At 44.7% G+C, this 21498-nt stretch overlaps 2 protein-coding genes across 6 annotated transcripts in view; one reads left to right on the forward strand and one right to left on the reverse strand.

The window, feature by feature from the left end:
- LOC142582329 (proton-coupled zinc antiporter SLC30A2-like) overlaps window positions 1-21498 on the reverse strand; it is a 70101-nt gene that overhangs the window by 13158 nt on the left and 35445 nt on the right. Inside the window, exons 1-5 of one of the 3 annotated variants that reach the window (XM_075691913.1) lie at window positions 20423-20554; window positions 19405-19579; window positions 18681-18819; window positions 16642-16788; window positions 8971-9124 (exon numbers count right to left, since the gene is read on the reverse strand). In XM_075691913.1, the coding sequence (XP_075548028.1) occupies window positions 8971-9124; window positions 16642-16788; window positions 18681-18819; window positions 19405-19449 (485 nt within the window). In that variant the 5' untranslated portion in view covers window positions 19450-19579; window positions 20423-20554. Of the gene's footprint in view, window positions 1-8970; window positions 9125-16641; window positions 16789-18680; window positions 18820-19404; window positions 20017-20422; window positions 20555-21498 lie in introns of those variants that run through there. The other 2 variants (XM_075691911.1, XM_075691912.1) reach the window with 2 other exon arrangements.
- LOC142582328 (zinc transporter ZIP10-like) overlaps window positions 20255-21498 on the forward strand; it is a 113672-nt gene continuing 112428 nt past the window's right edge. The window contains exon 1 of one of the 3 annotated variants that reach the window (XM_075691902.1): window positions 20255-20405. Coding sequence is in view for 1 of the 3 variants with exons in the window: in XM_075691901.1 (XP_075548016.1) it covers window positions 20538-20608 (71 nt within the window). In the remaining 2 variants the exon portion in view is untranslated. Of the gene's footprint in view, window positions 20406-20523; window positions 20609-21498 lie in introns of those variants that run through there. The other 2 variants (XM_075691909.1, XM_075691901.1) reach the window with 2 other exon arrangements.

The following is a 21498-nucleotide window of genomic DNA, read 5'->3' on the forward strand; positions in this document are numbered from 1 at the left end:
GCATGGAAAGGTCAGCGCACAATCAGTTTATTCTTTAATGGTCAATGTCCCTATCATAGAACAATGCACGTTGCATTCATTGCAGTTTTTACACTTGTGCTGGTCTGTTCAACAGCTGCAGCCATGACATTGAGGAGACTGTCTCTCAATGTGCACAGACATTGCGAGTGAGTCTAGGACTAATGGCGTCAACTGTTAACACAGTCGTGTGAAAGTGCAAGGATATCAAAGAAAATGCCCCAGTATTTAGCACCAGGACACGGCAAGCCTGTGGAGCCTGGCACAGGCACTGGCAAGCTTCCAGCATAAAGCAAGATGCTTTGCTGGTTTAGTTAGTGTGTAGGCTGGGTAGTTAGTGTGTAGGAAGGAGGGGGGGAAAAAGTCCTACCGCCCTCCTTTTTTCCCCAGTTCCTTGCACTACTTTCCATCCTGCTCTACTAGCCATAAACTTTGATGGTAGCATTGTTCGGGAAAAAGCTTTGAAAATTGCCAATGTTTTGGGAATGAGATTACCACATTTAATGTTTGCATCAGACATTTTTGGACAAGACACAGCATCGCCTATCAGAAGGTAAACGAAGAAGCAGAGAGCATGAATCTGGCTCATGCCAGGAAGTGGACTGCACTGCTCTCTAGCATTATGAACGCGCAGGACCTACGCATTGTGTACAATGTGCATGAGGTCAGTCCAATATCCCCCTTAGTATGTCACTAAGCATGAAGGAGAAGTCCTGGCATGGCAATAAGATGAACAAAGATAGCATTACAGCAATCCTTTGCTGGAACAAAGGTCGCAGTTACGTGATGAAGCCACAGGTGATTGGAAAGGCAACGAACTCAACACACCTGCTGTACATTGCTTGCCTGCTTTGTTTCTACAAGCATAACGTGCAGGCATGAATGAAGTGCAACATCTTTGAACAATTTAATACCTCGATGAACGAATGGCGTGCAAAGAGCGTGTAGGTATGTTATTTGTGGACAACTGCACAGCAAGTCCATAGGACACGACCTTTCTCCACAATTTTCCTGTGCTCTTTTTTCCATCAAACCCAATGAGCCAATAGTAACAGCTGGACGCAGGCATTATCGAAAATGTTAGGCACCTGTATAGGAAGTGCACAGTGTGTCACTTTCTTGCTCGTTGGGCCCAAGAATGACAACCCTGGAAAAAACTTACACTGCTGGATGTAATGCAATATCTCAACCACTCTTGGGAGAGCATAATGTGCAAAGCAGTAAAGAACTCCTTGGAAAAGTTCTGTTTTCAGTGCGTTCTTAAAGTTGTAGAATTGCGGCCCATCATTAGCAATAACCCCCTGGCCTGCCCTTCTTTCTGTAAGAGGTTTGAACAACATGGAACAGGAGTACCACTGCACCGGCATCAAAAACCGGTTCACAGTGTTTGTTGCGGTGGATGACAATGTCTTGACGTGCAAGCCACAAAGCGTGCAAGAAATCTTAGTGGAGGTTAAGGGAGACAAAGCAGAATTTCCTGAAAACGACAACAACAAAGATGGTGGTCGACGCCCGCTGGCTACCTTCACCAATGCCCTCATTGGATTGGATGTGCTGCACAGTGTTAGGGTTGGCGTCTGACACCACGTGGCAACAGGTCATTCACCCTACCCTCTGGGCCGGAGCCCACGGGTGACAGATCGTCCCCGCTTACCCTCTACATGGTCGTGGCACCGTGGGTGATACCTCATCCCCTTCACCTCTCATGCTCGTGGCACCGTGGGTGCTACCTCATCCCCTTCACCTCTCATGCTCGTGGCACCGTGGGTGCTACCTCATCCCCCCTTACCCTCTCTTGGCCGGACCCCACGGCGCCGGAGAGGTCATTCACCCGACCTTCTCCCCGGATTCGTCGAAAAGAGGATCGACTTCTCCTTCCCGTGCTCGGTATTGCAGGAGGAGGGGCCCTATCTCCATGCCTGTCACGTGTCATCGACGGAAGCAAGATCCCGCCCACACTTGTAGAGAGCCTATTTAAGGGGCTCCGAAATGTACTTTTGAGTGACTTCATACTTCATGCTTTTCTTATTTTCTTTCAACTACCTTTGAATAAACTGTGCAAGTTTCGCACTAGCAAATTGTCTCGCCCCTGCTTGGTCGCCATGATCTACCGGATGCCTGCAGCCCACCGACAACGCCACGCTACCCAATAAGAAATGTCGGTCGAGCTTCGATAGGCAGGCGTCGCTACTTCTCGGCAGCAGTACGGTACGCTACCCTGGAGTACGCAACAACAGTTTCTCTCATGCCAAGGACAAGGCAAATGCTGAAACAGAATTACAGGGGCGCGAGGATCATTGTTCAGATCGACGACTGCTTCCGCTGCGCGAAGTTGGCGCAGCCTAGGCCAATTGCGCATGGTGCAAGCAAACACGCGCTCCGAACAATGATCCCCAACTGCGTCTCAGGGTGTCAAAAAAAGGAAATCCTCCTTTCAAAAGGTCAGATACTGCATCACCAGAAAATTACAGAAATGTTCAAGAAGGAATAAATGCCCTCACATCTAGTATCTTCTTGCTAGCTTGTCATTCAAGTTTTTACTGATTTTGTATTGTATGTTTTTTCATACAAAGTTCTTTTCCCACATCTTGTTTTCTTTTTTCTACCCCCCCCTTCCCCCGAAAACATACGAACAAGGTTCTACTCTATACCACTGGGCCTCTATTCTCTGCACCGTTTGCCTAGCTGTACTCCACTCTTTCCTATTACTGTAAAGCCTCATTAAAGTGAAGCTGAAGGGGGAGTGCAATACTAGTATGTGATATTTAGTAAGGAAAAAGACAAAAGAAGGCAGTGCGCCATGCAGTGGTGAAGAGGAAACTAAAATGTGAAAGGTGGCTCGTGATAGTGTGGCTCATGGCATGTGCAGTGCGTAAGGTTAGGTGTTGGAAGACCAGAGTTCTTTTGCTGGGCGTCCGGCCTATGGGAGCCAACAGTTGCTCTCACGTCACTGCGCCTGCACCCAAAGCTGAGAGACCACCTCAGCCTCCCCTTCAGCCGGATAACTGGGCCAGAAGGGCTGATGTGGCAGCACCTGCTGGTCCATTACCGACTGAGTGTTCAAGATGAGCTGCTACCTCGTTGGCTGCTTTGTGCAATGTGGTGGGCTGCTGAGTGCTCACCAAGCACAACTCGGCTTCCAAAAACCGGGCACGCAGAGCTACTGACCGGACCTCTATGTGACCAGACAACTCCTGCTGCCCAATACAACCTTTCCAAGTCATCCCCAATGTGGTGGCAGCTGCTACCTAATGAACTGTAGGCTGCATGCTACCTTTTGTCCTGCATGAAATGTATTGCATGAAATGTACTGTGGGGAACTGCTGCGTGTGTTTTGCTATGTGGATGTGTGTTCAGTCTGCCTTAAAGCAAGCCTATAGTGTGTGTGTACTTCAGCGTGCTGTCTCTAGTTTCTTTTTTTGGAGCGGTCTTTAACCAATTCCATCACAGGGAGCCTGAATTACGTTGTTATATCCATTATTGCACATACTGCAATATGAATCTCTATGAAGATTTTGAGGGGAATTTCACTTACTTCATTATATCCTGTTTCATTATAATGAGGTTTGACTATTTCATTCAGAATAACATTGACCCATGTTTCGCTAATCAATGGTGCTCAATGGCAAAGCCAGGAATTTTTTTCACAGTGGGGCAAGAGCACATGCCTGGTGTGCTACCCCATGCTTATGCCCCTGATGACGAAAGTGCCCCAAAAAGATTCTAAAACCATATAAGAGCACTTGGAACTCCAACTAAAAATTTGCAAATGGTTACAAGGACTGAAGACAGTAAAGCCGAGACCACACGTACGCTTGCGGACGCGCGCTGGCTCGCGTCCGCGCGCCTAGCGCCTGCCGCGCCTCGCGAGTAATGGTGGTTTGCATCCACAAAGACGCGCGACAGCGCGCGCTCACTGGGCTCACTCACAGACGCCTCGGCAGGCGCTGATTCGTACTTTGTTACTGACAGCGTTTCAAGATGCTTCGATATTTATAAACGTAATTGTTATATTTTATATCTGTTAGATCAGTGCAAAAAGGAAGGAAGAACCACATTCTTGCACGATATAAATCTGCTTCACTGAGAGTTGAACGCTCCGCGCCGTAGCTGCGTAGCCAGGCGCGCCGACGCGAGGCAACCCAAGCGCGCGATAACAGAGAGGAGCTGTTCCCCGAGATCACGCCGCGTTTCGACGCGTACGAGCCATGCTGCACCGTGTGCGCATGCGTGGGCGCGTGAACGCGAGCTTGCGCGCGTCCGCAAGCGTACGTGTGGTCTGGGCTTAACATCTACAAAGGAGACGATGTACTGCGGTGTATCACAGATGTTATGAGGGATAACTTCGGCACAAAAAAAAGCTTAGTTCAGACTCAAACAGATCTAACAACAGAGAAGCCCGAGAGATCAAAATTTAACACAGAAAGCTTTTATTGGAAATAAACAGAAGAAAATATCCCTAACAACATGGCAGCAGGACCCGATGAAGTTCCCGATACCTTCAAAAACCTCAGTCCAAAAACCTCAGTCCAAAAACCTCAGTCCAAAGAGCAAGGCACTGCTGACTAATGCCATAGAGCAAGTGAGTAGAACAAAAAAATTTTTTAAAAAATTTCGGTTGGATGGTGTGAAAGTAAGGTGAACCTCATTTACAAAGGCAAAGGTGATAGGGGTAAGACAAGCTCTCACAGGCAAGTTACAGTAACATCAGTGATATATAGAATGGCAAAGCAAGCCATAAAATTGGAACTGTCGAAGTGGGTGAGGAAAAGTCATGTACTAGGGAAATTGCACAATAGCAGCAGAAGCATGATGTGGGCGAGTTGGTTTTGCATACTTGAAGAAAAGAGCGCTACGAAGACGCGGACTAAAAAAAGAACATGTACGACGGACAAAGCGCTTTGTCCATCTTACATGTTCTTCTTTTAGTCCGCATCTTCGTAGCGCTCTTTTCTTCAACTGCAGAATAGGTTCAGGCTAGGCAGATGCTTAGAGGATAATACGTTGGTACTAACTCAGTGAATAGAGATTTCAGTAGCTCGGAACAGACATTTATCAATACCATTTCTAGATATTAAAGGAGCCTATGATAACGTAGACAGGGAATTGTCATGGGATATTCTTAAGCACTAAGGCATAGAGGACGATTTCTTGGAACTGCTGAGTGAGATATATAGAGACAACAGACTACAAGTTGTATGGGACGGTCGAAAAGGTAAGGAAGTGGTGGGAATTCATCAAGGACCGAAGCAAGGATGTTCTCTGTCTCCATTGTTGAGCACGCTTTATGTTAAGGGCATAGAAAGACGGCTGGAAAACAGCGAATTAGGGTTTGATTTATCCTACATGCGTAATGGACAAATAGTGCAACAGAAGCTCCCTGGACTGATGTATGCAAACAACAGTATTTATTCGAATCTAGGCCGATAGTTTCTTTTTCAAATAATCATATACCAAATTTACGGGTTGGCTTAGATTTGAGGATTAAAAAAAAATAAGAACAAGCTAGTTTGAAATTGGAAATGATAAATATGGTGCATAGCTAGCACCATCTAGAAAAGCCAGTATCGCAACCGCTGCTAGCCATGCCAGTAGCCAACCAAAGTACACGTGCGACGTCGACATTTTTAGCTGTGTCGTATCAGTTTCTATAGTATCGGCGTGCGGCGTGGAGTTATTGTAATGGCACCAAACAGGCACTGCTACAAACGAAAAGTTGTGCTAGTTGCAGCGGCATCGTGAAACGTTCAAGCCGAGCAGGACTTCAGCATTGATGAGAAAAATATCAGTCACTGGAGGGGGGCAATGGGAGATGCTTTTTGAGTGTGCTGCAACGAGGAGATGACAGCGATAAGAACGATAAGCATGTAATAACAGAGCAGAACTGTTCACAGAGATAGCACTGCATTTCAATGCATACGAGCCGTGCTGCGCTGTCTGTGCATGCGTGGGCATGCGGACGCAGGCTAGAGCGCATGTGCAAGTGTACGAGACTAGCACCGATGACGACGTAGAGTGACTCCAGCATGTTCATATTCAATAAATTCTGTTTTCATTTTGGGAACGCTGTCCTCACTTTTTTGTTCGACTTACATTCAAGGCAAGTTTTTCAAAATTTTTCTGGCTTCGGACTTTCGGTGGCCGGCTTAGAATCAGAGCTGGCATAGAATCGAGTAAACACGGTAATGCTACTGGTGGATAATAAAGGGGATTTACAGACACTTGCGAATATCTGAGGCAATGCAGTGACAAATCTAGGCCTCAAGTTTAGCACAGAGAAGTCGGGAATCGTGATCTTTAATGAAGACATGAGTGGGTGGATGTGGGTGTCAATTCAACAGCAAGTCATACCCATAGTCAAGCAAAATAAATACTTTGGCGTACACATAAACGAAGGAAAGACTTACTCAAGCACCCACCAAAAGAACCTGAAAATAAAGGGGAAGCGGAATGCTGCAATAATGAAACACGGAGCATAGTGGGGCCACAATAAGTACGACGTGGTGCGTGGAATAGGAAGAGGAGTAATGATGCCAGCACTAAGATTCGCAAACGCCATGCTATGCTTAAAATCTTGTCTAGGTTGGACGTCAACGAAAGATCGGCAGGCCGGCTGACTTTGGGAGCCCACGGTAAAACCACAAATGAGGCAGTGCAGGGTGACATGGGTCGGGCCTCTTTTGAAGTCAGAGAAGCGCAAAGCAAAATTAGTTTTGAAGAAAGATTCAGGAACATGGATCAAAATAAATTGGCAGCTAAAGTGCACAAGTATCTGTACTTGAAAAGCATGGACACAGAATGAAGGAAGAGGTCAAGAAAGTTGGCAACCAAGTACAAGGTAATTGAAATTGTATATAGAAAACCAGGAGTCATCAGAAAAAAAGTGACAGGTTAATTCGATGCGAAGAAGGGAAACAAAAAGGACCATGGAGATTTGCAAGAATGAGAAGAAAGAAATAAGAAGGGAAAATCAATATGATAACACAGAGGACAGTGCCTTGCTATTTGAGGCTCAAGCCAGTTGCCTAAGGACAAAAACATACCAGAGCAAATATAGCAAAACCTCGTTAATCCATATTTGGCCGGAGCTCGGAAAAAGTATGTACTAAACGGTAGTACTGCTTAACTGAAATAGCCTGAGATCGCCCACTTACCTGTCAAAAACAGACCTCTGAGAGAGTGCGATGAAAGGGGAAAAAGCATGCAGTATTTATTTACTTCGCGCGACAAACATGTTATTTTCGTTTGATGCCACGGCAGCCTAGCAGTGACGACAGCGACCTTAAACTTCCTGAAGCTGTGAGCGAGCTTTTCAGCCAGCCCCCTCTTCTCGGCAAACACTCGCATGGCAGAAGTCGCGGGGCACCTTTTCATTGTGGGGTGCTGTTCTCGCCGCAATGATTGCATTTATGAGGCTGACATAACGCTCAGCTTCTGCCACTGTTGGGCCTGAATCACCTGTGCTGTCGCTTCCTGTGTCGTCCTTATCACTGTCGCTACGTGACACTTCGGCAACAACAGAGGCAACGATCGCGAAAAGTCGAAATCTCATAGCCGACATCTCTTTGCGGTCGCAGCAACGCTGCCAAGCAACTTAGCATTCCAAATGCCACACATCGCAGTCAACAGTAGACCCATGTCGCATGCCAGCGCTGACTTTTTGCATCATATTCGATAGCACGAACAATGTCTAATTTTTCTTCTAAGCTAAGCACCCGACATCTTATATCCAAGTTTCGGCATGACACAAGTTCTCGCTTGCACGACACCACAACGCTCGCTGGCACGGCGCCAAAATGATGTTGATGTTGATGTGGCTTAACGCACATACGCACAGAGCGCTTGAAGGCCGTTGTGCTGATTTCTGAGGCTTGTTGTTCTGCCGGGCCACCCAAATGGAGACGACGCACCGCCGTGTTTGCGTGACGAAAAGTAGAAACACTACATGTTAACCGATACGTACGCAATAAGCTGGTACGGTTTATGCGGATAGAAAACACATTATGTTCAATGGCCGCTGAGTCGGGGATTTGACTTCACTACTTTTAAAATGAAACTACTGTTTAAGCGGGTATACAGTTTAATGAGATTTTACTGTATTCGGAAATAGATGAGGCATGTGCATGCTGCAGCAAAAGTCCAGAGACCAATCAGCACATCTTAATGGAATGCGAAGATATTCACCCAGTGAGAACCGTAGGTAACGTACACCTTCCAGAAGCGCTTGGGTTTACAGTGGACAGAAGCGTCAACCGGTCAGCAGTCAAGATAAGCAAGAGACATTAGAGTAGTAGTGGAAAAAGAAGCAGGGAAGAGATTGATACGACCAAATCTCTTACAGTCTTGGCTAGCAGTACAAGGTAGACTTTGAAGGGGGGGAAAAAAGGAGATGTATACAAAAATGCTAGATAAAAAAACATGTACTGCATACCTGATTAAATCAAGCAAGCTAGGTGACTACTTTTTACCGCCCCGTTTCAAAGGGGATGCCATTAAATCATCATCATCATCATTGGCATTGTGTGTAGTTTTTCTCTAGGTCATGGCCCCTTGAACGCCTGCATTAAAAACATGGTTACCTGTATACCACATCTCTGGGAACTTTCTGAGCAATTTGATTAAATTTCCATTATTTCTGGCGGTACACAAAGGGTTGATGCCTACATTTGCGCTTACATATCCCAGTGGTACACCATCCTTTAAAAATGTTGCACAGGCAACTAAACTGGATTTCTCTCTAGGTGATACTGTACACAGGAAGTTCTATGGCCACAATGAAAGCATTCCCTGCTGTTGACATGAATAATAAACTAGTGAACATTTCCAGTGCCTGCATTTTAGATTCTGAGGTGGGCCACATGTTGAACTCCACAGATCAAAGGCCATATTTCCTTACATAGACAAGTAAATTTCATGCACTGCTCATACAATGAATAAGTGATGTGAGCTCACATGATGTTCATGGCAACCCCTGTGCCAGAGACTATGAGCATGATGCCTGCATCAATGTCATAGTCATCATGGTAGATCCGCTGCACGGCCGTGTAGACTAGGATACCCGTCAGCACCCAGATGAACACTACACTCAGCACAGCACCCAGGACTTCTGCAAAATAGAAGACAGTGTGTGGTTAACATAAAGGAGTGCTAACCATAGGTTAACATACTCATTGACAAGTGCTCTGACTTGTGCTCACTCCCCACTGATTTCCCAGGCGTGAAGTAGACCATTAGTGAGTATGAATAGAAAACAGTGCCAGCAGTCTTGAGTCGATGTGAGTATGAAGACGGGCAAGCGCTGGTTAATGCGATTACAAACAAAAGTCGGTGACAGCGATTTCGATGGACAGGAGTATGAGCATGAGCGACTGTTGACGAATGTAAGTGGATGCAAGTCAGGTCAGGTCAGTTTATTTCCTTAAAGGCCCCTTTATCAGGGGTTTTACATATATGAGTGTAAGCGGGTGTCAGTAAGTGCAAATCAAAGCAACCACAAATGTGAGTGAGTGTCGGTGAGAATGAGTAGAAAGTTAAGTGCGTGCCAATGAGTGTGAGTGCACAAGAGTATGATTGAGTATATTGCCTGCAAAAATGTTGGTATTAGCGAGTATTTGCCCATTTTGCTGACCTATGGAACTAAAAAATTGACAGGCACTTTAGCATAGGCCAAATAGGGTGAAGGCAAAAGCCTGCTCGTTCAAGAGACATTCATTAAATTACTTGACATTCTCATTCGAATGCGTTGTTACTTATTACTTGTTTTCTCTCACCAAAGGTTGTGGGCTCGAGTGCCTTAATTGACGCTATTTTAGTTAAGTGTGCCTTAATAAAATTCACCCTAATTAACACCAAAGGTCGTGGGTGCGACTCCCACAAGAAATCGTGGGTTCGAGCACCTTAATTAACTATATATTAATTAACTGTTCCTTAATTAACTTTGCCTTAACACCAAAGGTCTTGAGTTCAACTTGCACATAAGCTCGAGGGTACAACTCCCACCTAAGGTCGTGGGTTTGAGTGCCTGAATTAACTCTATCTTAATTAACTTTGCCTTTTTTTTTGGCATGATGAGCAGCACCCGAGCCAGCTGTGGAACAAGATGATGACCAATGCGAGCAATGGCACGAGTGCAAGCGGCAGTATGGGAACGCTGGCACGATGAGCAGCATCGGAGCCAGCTGCGGAAGAAGACGACAAATATGCGAGCAGTGGCACAAGTGCCTGTCTGTGCAAGGCGAGCTCACGTGACTTTGTGTACTGCATGCTGCATTTTCCCGACCATAGAGGGTGTGAGCCAGTTAAGGAGCCCTAATAAAAAAATCTTCCTTCATTATAGGTTACTGCTAGATTTATAATGATGGTACGGGGCCTCATTTCCTGAAATGAGCAAGAAATAAATAGGTAAACAACTTTTTAATAAAGCCAGTTCACTGGCAAATGGAGTGCAAACTTCAGAGATGTTGAGCAGGCCTTTTTTGTAACATCATGAAAATCAGATGTTGTGGTAATATGCTATCACAAAACTGTGTTGCACAGGTTCTTCAGTCTAGGGCAGTGGTCACAGACCCTACCATGACCATCTTACTGAAAGTGTATGAGATAGTGATGGTATAGGACGATATAAGAAATGCATAAAATATCTGATGGAAGAATATGGGAGATAAGATGAAAGGGGTGCTTGCATTCTAAGAGATGCTACAACACAAAATCAAGTTTATCATGTGTCAAATACAGAGAAGCACAAAGAGAAGTAGAAAAGAATGATCAGTGTAGCAGTGTGCGCCTCACTTTCAGTGAGTGAACACCTATCGATACTCTTTTTTCTTATAACAATATTGCAATGAAGCTCACTCTGACGTGATGTGATGCAGGTGACATCACGAGCATCATATTTAGTGGCCTTGTCTCATTTTCTACAGCAGTTTGCACTTCCCTTCATCACCCTTAATGATCTTTATATCATATTTCTGATTTTCTTTTCTTTTTGCCGGTTTCGTTAACTGCTTTACGCACCTGCTATTTCTTCATTCTTGTTGCAAAGTCTGCTTGCTACATTATTCTTGTATTCTATGGTGTGCTCACATTCAACTGGCAACTTATGTTAGCTTAATACCTATTCATGTAACTGTACCGATCATGCTTTAGCTGCCGAAAGGCCGCCGTCAGTATTGAATAAACCACACTACCAAATAATGACAAGTAATAGTAATAAATATTTCCTGATCTGGCTTGCATCTACTACACTGAGCTGAGTGACAAAAGCATCAGCGGTTTGTGATACGACTAGTGGTGCGCAAATAAATTCGAGACCGCACTGAATAATTACACAGAGCCAAAATCTAATTTAATCAAATTGAAACCTTTTCATGAAAACCTGTGTTCGGTTCCTCACGATTCACTAAGCAGAAGTAGCTGCCACCGTGTGGACATAGATATTCCTGATCATTTATCTGACATATAATTTAAGTATTCCATCCCTGTTTAACTTTTAACTCCCCAAATTATAATTCATAACAGGCTTGACACTCACACATGTATGATACTCGCACACCCACACATTGTGAACACCTGCCCCCCTCACACCATCGGTCAGCATATGTTATTGTTCACGCAAACAATTCACAATGTACATCTTACCCTGCTCAAATGTCCATGGCGTTATTCCACATAGCAAAATTTAGCATTGGTGTAACATTCAAAAAGCTTCTTGCAGCAGCTTTTGCAGCAGGAAAAATTAATTTTGTAGCAGACATTTTAGAGACACAAAACAATACAACACAATTTAAATAATTTTACAAAGCTATAGATAAATAAAAATCATGCGAACTTAGATTTAGAAGGAATCATAAGCTTAGTTAAAAACGCCATGTAATGAGTTACAAAGTTATGAGTTAGTGGCAAACTACTTACAAGACAGCTGCAATAGCGAAATGACATTATGTACAGAAGTTGGAGTCTCAACCTTCAAGTGACCTTAATGTACCGTAATATCTCAAGAGTTAGCACATGTAAAATAAAGAGCCAATTGGGTGAAAAGAAGGAGTGAGCTAACTTTCGCTATAGAATCAAGAAAAGTTGGGGAAAAAAAAGGAAACAGTAACTAAAGGTTGTGAAGTTTTTTTTTTTATGTGCTTGTTCAGTCTTCCTCAAAACCTTCGAACGAACAGTCAATATCACTGTTCTATTGCCTCACTTTATTGCGGTCCACCTCAAAATGACAGCCAGTATTGCTAGCATTACTGCTGGTGTTTCAGTGCCCATTGGACTGGCTCCACTTTGTTTTTAATCGTGAAGGTTTGTAACTGCCTGAGAGGCATGTACCCAGGATTTTGTTTTTTCAGCGGGGAGGGGGGGGGGCAACCCCCAAAGTAACTTTCCTACGCAAATCATGGGCGGGTCTGCTTTTACTAGTACAAGCATTAATCATTCCCGCCGCTTGCTATAAAGGCATGTAAACCCGCAAAACAGAAATGAAATGAGGTGTACCTGACAAGTACACCTGTGATATACACCTCTGCTTTACTTGGCAAACCAGGAACCACATCAAATTGACTCACACATGAAAGAGGCGCAGGAAGGACACAGCGAAGAACAAGTAAACAAGCGAAAGTGTGAAATGAAGGTTTCTATTAGTGTTTTTATAATGAGTTCTGGATGAATTATAGTGAAAGATACATTTGCGGAACAATCACAGTTCCTTTGGGTCCCTCATTTACTGCTGTACCTAGTCAAGTACCAAGGCCCCATAGAGTTTCATACAATTACTAGAGGGAACTCTGGCGGCAGTGTCTACGGGAGCTGCAATGGGAGCGGTTGAGCCAGCATGGGTATTATGGGAAGTACATGGATTTGCCTAAACTTCATTCTTCTGGTTTCATACCGCTTCGTGACTTTGTAAACTCGTCATTTTCAACAATGTACTGTGCAGTAAATAAATAAACATTATTAAAATTGTTTGAGCGCAGGATTCGAACACAGGACCTCTAGGCACAGACTGCCGATAGTGAAACCATTATGCCATTGTCGCATGCATCGACAAGTAACAACGCCCTTATGAATTTATCGCGGGCACGCCAGTGCTTTGAGACGCCAGGCGCATTTCAATTTGGCCACCTTGACAAGCTGAACCGTTGTAATTAGCAGTGATTGTGTTCGCAGTGTCTTCTGCACTTAGAAAAGTATACATTGCTCTGAAATTTACGACAATGAACGCATACAAAGCGTAATAAACGAATCCACAAACACAAAGATTAGACAAATTTATGTACTTCCCATTATTCCCATGGTGGCTGAACGATTGAAGCACCAGAGTTCCCTTTAGTACATTGTATGAAACTATGCCAAAACCGACTCTTATTGTTATTTGGGAAGTTGCATAATGATGCATGGCTGCCAGTCCCGTACAACCGTGTAGAGCACAGAACGCTGTTGTTCTAGACGTACTGCGCCCACCATGGAAAGTTAGAAAAACACCCACATAAGCACAGCAGATAAGCGCCTACGTCGGGCGGCTTGACCGCTAACTGTAGAAGCGCCATTTAAAACGTACGGAATCATTCTCCAGTTCTGATGGCGTTTTCTCTACTTCCTTTTTAAACAAAAAGATTTTCATCCATAAATATTTTCGCAAACAATGGCTAAATTTGTTAATTTTTGCTTTTCCTTCCTGTTTGGCTGTTGCCTCAGCTCTCTCCCTTAGTAGATCACATAATTTTGAATTTCTTGCTACTCTTGTTTCCCGTTGCCACTTTTCCACGAAAAGTAATCTACAATTAGGGAAAAAATCAGACGAGGTAACGGGTGACATTCATATTGCTTATAGATTCAACGGTTATTGCAGGGTTTGATTGAAATTTTGAAATTTTTAGGGGTGATTATGAAACGTAGATCATTGAAGAGATATCAATGGGGCCTTCCTAGCGGCAGCACCTTCACATTTCGAAACAAACATTGAAATAATAAACAAGTCGAAAACATTACACCATCTTTTAGCTGGGAGAATATCAATCTGTTTCACGCCCTCAGTTCAGTGTCCTTTCCCTTGACCCGATCAGCGACTGCTTCTATGCCTCAGCCGTAATACTACTGTAACAGCAGCCCACTGTTGGTGGCCGCCGAATAGCTGTCATGTCTCAAGATTGACTTGGTGATGCTTTAGGAGTGGTGGCATGGTCGGGGGGGGGGGGAAGAGCCCCCTCCCTCTCTGGGTCCCTGCTGCCCAACGTCCTCGCTGCCCGCGACAAAGTGATTAAGTTTTGCATGTTTGAAGATTGTTCAGCACTGTTCTTTTATCCCCCGTAGTACTTAGCTTCGGCCAAGGTTAACATTGCAGCAAAGTGTGATGAACGAAGAATCGCTCTCGTTCCCAGTCAGCACTGCTCATCTCCAGCAGTAGCTAACTGACTCTGTTTTTGCCATGGTCACCACTGGTGGCACCAGCAGTGGTGCCACCTATCCAGGGCAGTGGGATTATGAGTAGTGGGCTATCTTTTGGTGTTGAGGGAAAAACAGCAAATCATGCCAAAAATAGGGGTAGGGTTTCTTTCAGGGTTGGAGGCGTCTGTCGGGTTCTTATGGTATAGCTTTACTTCTTATTTCGGATAGGCTCCACGCCTGCAAGTGTTCCTGAGAGCCTCTTTTAGCCCTCCTTCACTTCTAGTGTCTCAATGCTTTGGATTTCGGAGAAGCATTTTATCTTAGGAGTCCAATATCTTCCTTGCTGATTTGAGTTGATCCTCGAGATTCTCTTCATTTTGCTCATTTCCAGACAACTCTGAATCACCTTAGATCAACGCCCGTTTCACGCTCACCACTGGTGCCCCCACATCCAGTCAATGTTGCTGTTGCTTGCAGCATCGGTTGCTTTAGTGCTCCGAGTTGCTACTGGCATAGCGCAATTGCCGCACTTACGAGGCTGGGGACAATACAGCCCGCTTTGTTGTTTGCGTGAATCAACATGCGGAGGCAAGCTCTATAACAGAAAATGCCGAAGTGCCACCACACATAGAGTTCAAGGTAGCGGAAGTGCAAGCTCTGGTTTTGTTTTCACAATCACTGCCGCCGGACCTCCAGCAGGCGTGTTTGAAGCAGACATGGAGAAATTATTGCAAAAATGAGGCTTTTACAGCAGCATGCAGAGAGATTTGTCCTTTGTAGCCGTTTGGAGAAAGCGTAGCAGCAGTTCCCCAACTGGATTTAGTCACTGTAACTTGTTACAAATGTCTGGTTTGGGCCAAAAATGTGAAATACCTAGGAAGAGAGAGAGAGAAAGCAGTAAAGAGCAGCGGCTCTAACTCCCTTAACTCATACTGCTAACAGTTGTTTGGCACACTGTTGAGCTGAAGGAACATGTGAAGGTCATGCTGCTGAAACTCAATGCGCTTGAAGCATTCAAGAACCCACCATGGCACTAACATTAAGGCATTCTCATGCTTTATTTGCCAAGCTCACAACTGCCAACTTGTAAATCTCAAAATTCGCAAACCTTCTGCAGACATGACAAGGGAGAGAGGGCAATCAACACGCATTTCATTAAAGTTCCGTGCGAGCACACACCATTCTTATTTTTTTATGCTTATGCACTCTAACAATGTTTTGTCTTTAGATGTAGCTCACAAGCAGCAGCAAACCTCTAACAGGACAGACTGACAAGCAACACATTATTTTAAGATCACAGCAACTTTTTTCAGGGACTTGGCTGTTGCCGATTTTGGCCTGCACCAGAAACTTGTTCTAAGCAAGTACCCATCTGGCATATTGTGGGCTACATTGCCACAATACAGTGAAGCAGCTACCATTGGGATTTCATTTTTATATGCATCTTAAAGACAGTGCCTTACTAAGCAAGTTACCCCCATTTTCCCGTATCGGGTATATGTGTTTCTGGTCTCTCTCGGTGGCCAATGCTGAAGATAGTGCAGTCTAAATAGATCCCGAAGATCTTGAAGGTTGTGCGGTCAAAAAAAAATTTAAGCAACTCGATGGTCCTCCTACTCCCCTTACCCGACGTGTGACGTGACAGAGTGCGTGAGCGGCGTTTGTCACGTTCTGAGCCCCAACTTGCTCAAGTGGACATTGTCTTTGACCGATGTCAGCTACAGGTTAAATAAGCTTTCAACTATATTTTGCAATCTTGCGCCGCACCATCTTTCAACACCTGAACAAAACTTATTCTTCGCAAAACTTGGTGCAACACTTGTAAAATCGTAAACGAGCCCAAATTCGTAAACATTACAACAAATATTACAACAAGTGTGCTGAGAGGACAAACCCTGCGGCCTTGGCAAAGAAACCCAGCACTGTGCAGGAGGCTGCCTCAGAAGTTATGCAAAGGGTCAATGTAGATTCTTTTTAATGATCAAGTGCCACCATTAGCAATACAATGTCCCTCCTTCCTTCAGTGCTTTTGTGCTTCCAAAATGAGTGAAGAAGTATCTTCCCAAAGTTTTAGCACCATCACTGAGCAGAAAGCCTGTCAGACACCAACTTTCAGGAGTTTTCCATGCTATTTGTCTACAAATGAGCAAACCATGTTTCAGAGATTGTTATTGGGAGGCTATGGACAAATTACTGCATGACAGAGCAAGCCAAACAAGTAACCACGCAAAACTACATGTCTCTTACCTGCACGATAGAACCCAAAGGACAGTCTTTTTGTGGGCGACTTCTGTGCAATCCAGACAGCAAAAATAGAGATCAGAAAACCAGCCAAGTCGGCACATAGGTGTGCTGCATCTGACATGATAGCTAGGCTGTTGGACATGTAGCCACCTGAAAACAAAGATGCAATCATCAAATAACATTCTGTGCAGAGTTCCATGCAAGAAATACAATGCACCATATCTAAAGGCATGATTGTTGAGGAGCTAGCCTTTTTCATGTCGATTACACCAATGTAATCAGCTCAGTCACCAGAGTGCACTCAATTCACAGCAATGTGTGAACCAAAGTGTGAATAGAACAAGCAGGGAGGTTTTAAATTAAAAGACAGAAAAATTTCGGACAACATCCAGGCCACATCTGTCATACGAAGGCTGTGAAGATAAGCACATAATGCTCGTTATAACAGAAGGTGTACAAATCATGCAAGCACCTAAAAACTGAACGATTCGGTGGGGTTCATTGACTGATAGCATTACTGAGGCTATGAGCGACGCCACAGTAGAGGGCTCTGAATTAATTTTGACCAGCTGGGGTTCTTTAAATGTGCACCTTAATTTAAGCAGACGAGCATATTTGCATTTCACCCCCATCAAAATGTGGCTGCTGCAACAGGGAATATAACCTGTGACGTCATCCTCAGTGGCAGAACCCCATAGCCACAGAGTCACTATGGCAGGCAGTACCATAATCTTTATGAAAGGAAACATATGATCATGTGGCAAGATAAAGAAATGAAACGAGGGTGATGCTCTTCCTTCTAATGCCTGCATCACTTCTTGCATGTTTTTTTTTTCTTTCTGTGTTTATACTGTGTGCGAGTGGAGAGAATCTGATAGATTAATCCCGCAACATGTCATACTTGCCGTTTACTCCAACTGCCTACAAAGCTGCAGTAGATACAGCTCATCTATATCAGATTCAAATGGAACAGCTCTTGTTCACAGGTGCTCAACAAGAAAGGTTAAGGTGAAGAAACATTTGGGACAGGTGCATTGCGATAAGAAGAAACTGTGTCCTTCTCCTTTTCACATCTCACCGTGGCGCCACACAACATGTGGCTGATGAGGCTAATAGCCACAGGCTCACATGTTCCCTTCCATAAGGATGACGATACTACCTCAACACTGTACTACTACTGCAAAGCATGTGCCATTAGTTAGAATTAATTAATGCTTGTATTGCGGTTAGTTGGAATGGCATAATTATAAAGTAGCATTGCACTAGTTAAAGCACAGAAAAACTTGAACATGGGCACAGACAAAGGACTTCATTGTTTGTGTTCATGTTCACATTTTGTTTGTGCATGTGTCTTGACTTCTGCAGTGATGTTTTACGACTCTTGAGCATGTTTTCTTTTTGTCAAGTATTCACTGGTTTAAGGTCAGACAGTAACCCAATGGGAAGGGCACAGCCACCATCACTGATAGTGTGTAACTGTTGATACCAAGAACACAAGAAGGAACATGCGAGCCTGTAGCTATTAGCCTCATCGGCCACATGTTGTGTGGCGCCGCGGTGAGATGTGAAAAGGAGAAGGACACAGTTCCTTCTTATCGCTATGCAACTGTCCCAAATGTTTCTTCCCAATGCAAGTACTGACAGTGAGAAATGTTGAGCACTAAGAAGGGTATTATCACCTCGTTATGCAAGGTATGTAGAACAGAGGGACAGTTAATTCTTTTTACCACAGAGCGGCAAACATTATGCTTCATTTCATGGAACTTTTTACCCAATCCCTTGTAAACCATTACAGTGAACTTTGAACAGTGTTCAGGTTCCACATTTTCCACATTGTATTTGGCTTTAGCGCAATAACATCACTGCTTGCACTAAAGCTGTGTTGTGCATAATTATTAGGATCTTCCCCCTGGTACTACACTGACCATAGTCCATGATGGGGACACAATGTTATTCATTGAATCAACGACTTTTTAAAAGACCGCTTATAATTATTTTATCAGCTTTAAATGCTCTATAGTGATTATGGTGAAGATACTAACCAATTACTTCAGCTATCATAAATGTAAGGCAAATGAGACAGCTGACAAAGAGTTGTTTCTGCGCCACCTTAGACGAGAGCCTTGGCTGCTGGTGTACATGGCAGTGAAGAGACTCATCGCTGTCATCTTCACTGGTGTCCTGCGCATAAACACACAGAGCGCGCATAAACACACAGAAATGCAGAGACGTACGGGCTTGCCATGATTTTGTTGCGTTAGTACGAGAACTGTTGAAACTCCCGAGCGTATGCAAATGAATCAGGTGCATCTGACATAAAACAGAGCCACAATGCACTTTTCACTGTGCTTATGTGGTAAGTGCAAATGTCATGCAACAAGATATCACTGTGGCTTAAAACTTTGTACACAATTAATGCATTTTTCCGAGTCAATGCGCGTTCTCCGCATAATACATGACATCAACATCAACACAATTCAGGTTCTTGTCCTAAATGACTACTTTAGCTGCGTATTTTTTATTATTATTATTATTCGCAGCTTTGAAGCTCGCCGCAAAAGCGTCCAGCGGGTGCCATGTGACAAGCAGCCCTCAGCTTTAGTCAGCAAACTGCGCAGCACCTCGCGGACCGTGCGATAACCTAAAAGGAACAAAGCTTACAGTACCCATGGGTGGGTGGTGGCGAAAGTGAAGTATCAGCGCTGACTTCTTTTAAATATATTTCTCAAACTTGCTGTTCGCAACCACTGTGTCCCATATACTCACATAAAGGAGTGCGGAGCTTTCACCACCATTGTGCCTGTAGTTCATGCAAGCATCTGATGCGATGACAGGCGTCGTCTCGCCGTTGTGCTGCGCTCCGTTCGCTGAATTAAAACCCGCAGGTAGCCTGCTTTGGCGTGGGCACTGAGAAGACGGGTCACTGGCGTTGCGACAGCGCCTACACAGACAGAAATCCTCGTTCTCATCCATCAGACTCAGCGGTGCGCTGGTAATGTCTAGAAGTTCTTCGTCTCCGGAAACTGAATCCTCGGAGCAGTACGCTACACGTTCACTAGCAAATAGCTGCTTGACTTTATCACGAACATGGGCAAATTTGGCGGAACCACTGGATGCCATTACAGCTGATAAAACCAGCGGGCTCCGGCCTCCAGCTGGAGGCAAACGACGGCACTAACAGCTCCGATTGCGAGTCACTTCGATGGCTTGCCAAGACATTCGACCGTCCCATATCGCTCAAAAGCCAGGCAGTGAAATAGTTTGAAGTCCAGCAAAATACAAGAAAAAAAAAACTGAGGAGAGTCGGTGATTCTTTACGCAGCCAGCTACCGAGACGCCGGAGAAATGTATCAAAACGGGATGTATGTGAGTGCGGATGAATGCGCATTTGCTGTCATGACTTATGCATTGACTAACCATACGTTTAATTAGCAGAAAGTAAAACTGTTTATTGTGCTGACAATTACTTACTTATTCGGTTATAAGCACCAGCTGTTATACAAAATTTACAGAAAATAACAAATGTAAATAGAAATCCACGAACTACTTTTTGTACGCGGATACAGATGGCGCCAACAGACCAAAATATATCCACGCATTTTAGACCACGGCAGCTATCGAGAGCTGTCAGCCTTCCGGTAACGTCACTTCCGACTTTGGGTGGCGTTTTCCTCTTTGCATTATCCCCGCCATCTTGAGTGTGATCTGCACACGGCTCCAACCTGAATATAGTCCCGCGGGGACATTTAAAGTTACGGGAGATACAGGTAAGATACGATTTCACCTTTTCCACGGCTCGTGTAGGCCACTTCGAAACGCGGTAGCGGCGCCCACTGAAAAGCCGAGCTGAAGCGAGGTGACTTTGCCGCACTACGGCGTATGTTGCCGTATATGGAAGGATGGTGAATGTCTTCCAACAAGCTGCGCCATCCTCCGAGACGCTCATCTCTGAATCAGGCATGCGGCGTCGGTGAGCCGCAAATGTCAACTCTTGCACAGTGTCATGTCTTCAGCAGCAGCAACGAACACTTGTTCGAGCATTGGCACGCCGCACTAAGCCTTTCCGAATGCTGCAGTTGCAATGCTTGCTTTCTGGCGGTCTAGCATAGCGTCGCGAGCGCGCGCGCGAGCGTGCGTGTGGCCGGCGCCGATTTATCTGCGTATTCATTTTATTGCTTCTCAACATCGTAATTTTCTATTGCTGTCTGAGGACATCATTAAACCCTAGTCTCGAAAAAGGAAAGGAGCTTCACACGCTTCGTGTTACAAATCAAGCATACACAAACACTGATCCATGTTTAGCCTTGAATGCGAGGGTCAAGTCGGCTTCACTGTAACGCTAGGGATGTCCGTTCGGTTCGAACGTAATTAGGGTGTCTCTGGCATAAACTTTCGCTTGTTAAAAGAATCAAAATTCGCCTTGAAAAGCGACAGTGAGCTAAATCACGTGACATAATTGGCGTGCCAGGTATTTGCACATGCGTCGAGTTTGAAATATGTATAGTATTTGCCACGCTGCTCGCTTTGACAGCTTTCGCAGTCCCAAATCTTGTGGCGGTTCTGAAGACTGTTACAATGGGACCGAATTGCGCTGCAACAAGGGATAGACGCGTAGCACTTGCGCTGGCACATACGTCGCCTCGTCAGCTGGGTTTTTAAATAGAACTCGCGAATTTCAGAGGGCGCATCGCCGTTTAAAATGAGACTTTAGTGCTGTTTTCACGCTGGTGTTGTCAATGCCAGGCTCTTATCTGTGCAGACCGCGAGGTGGGCACAGTGTAGGGAGTCGCCACTCAAGTCTTGCACATTCGTGTGTGCTGTCGGTTCAGGGATGCTGCGTCGGACACGCTGATGAAAATA

The sequence above is a fragment of the Dermacentor variabilis genome, chromosome 5 (genome assembly GCF_050947875.1).
Source record: "Dermacentor variabilis isolate Ectoservices chromosome 5, ASM5094787v1, whole genome shotgun sequence".
Taxonomy (NCBI): domain Eukaryota; kingdom Metazoa; phylum Arthropoda; class Arachnida; order Ixodida; family Ixodidae; genus Dermacentor; species Dermacentor variabilis.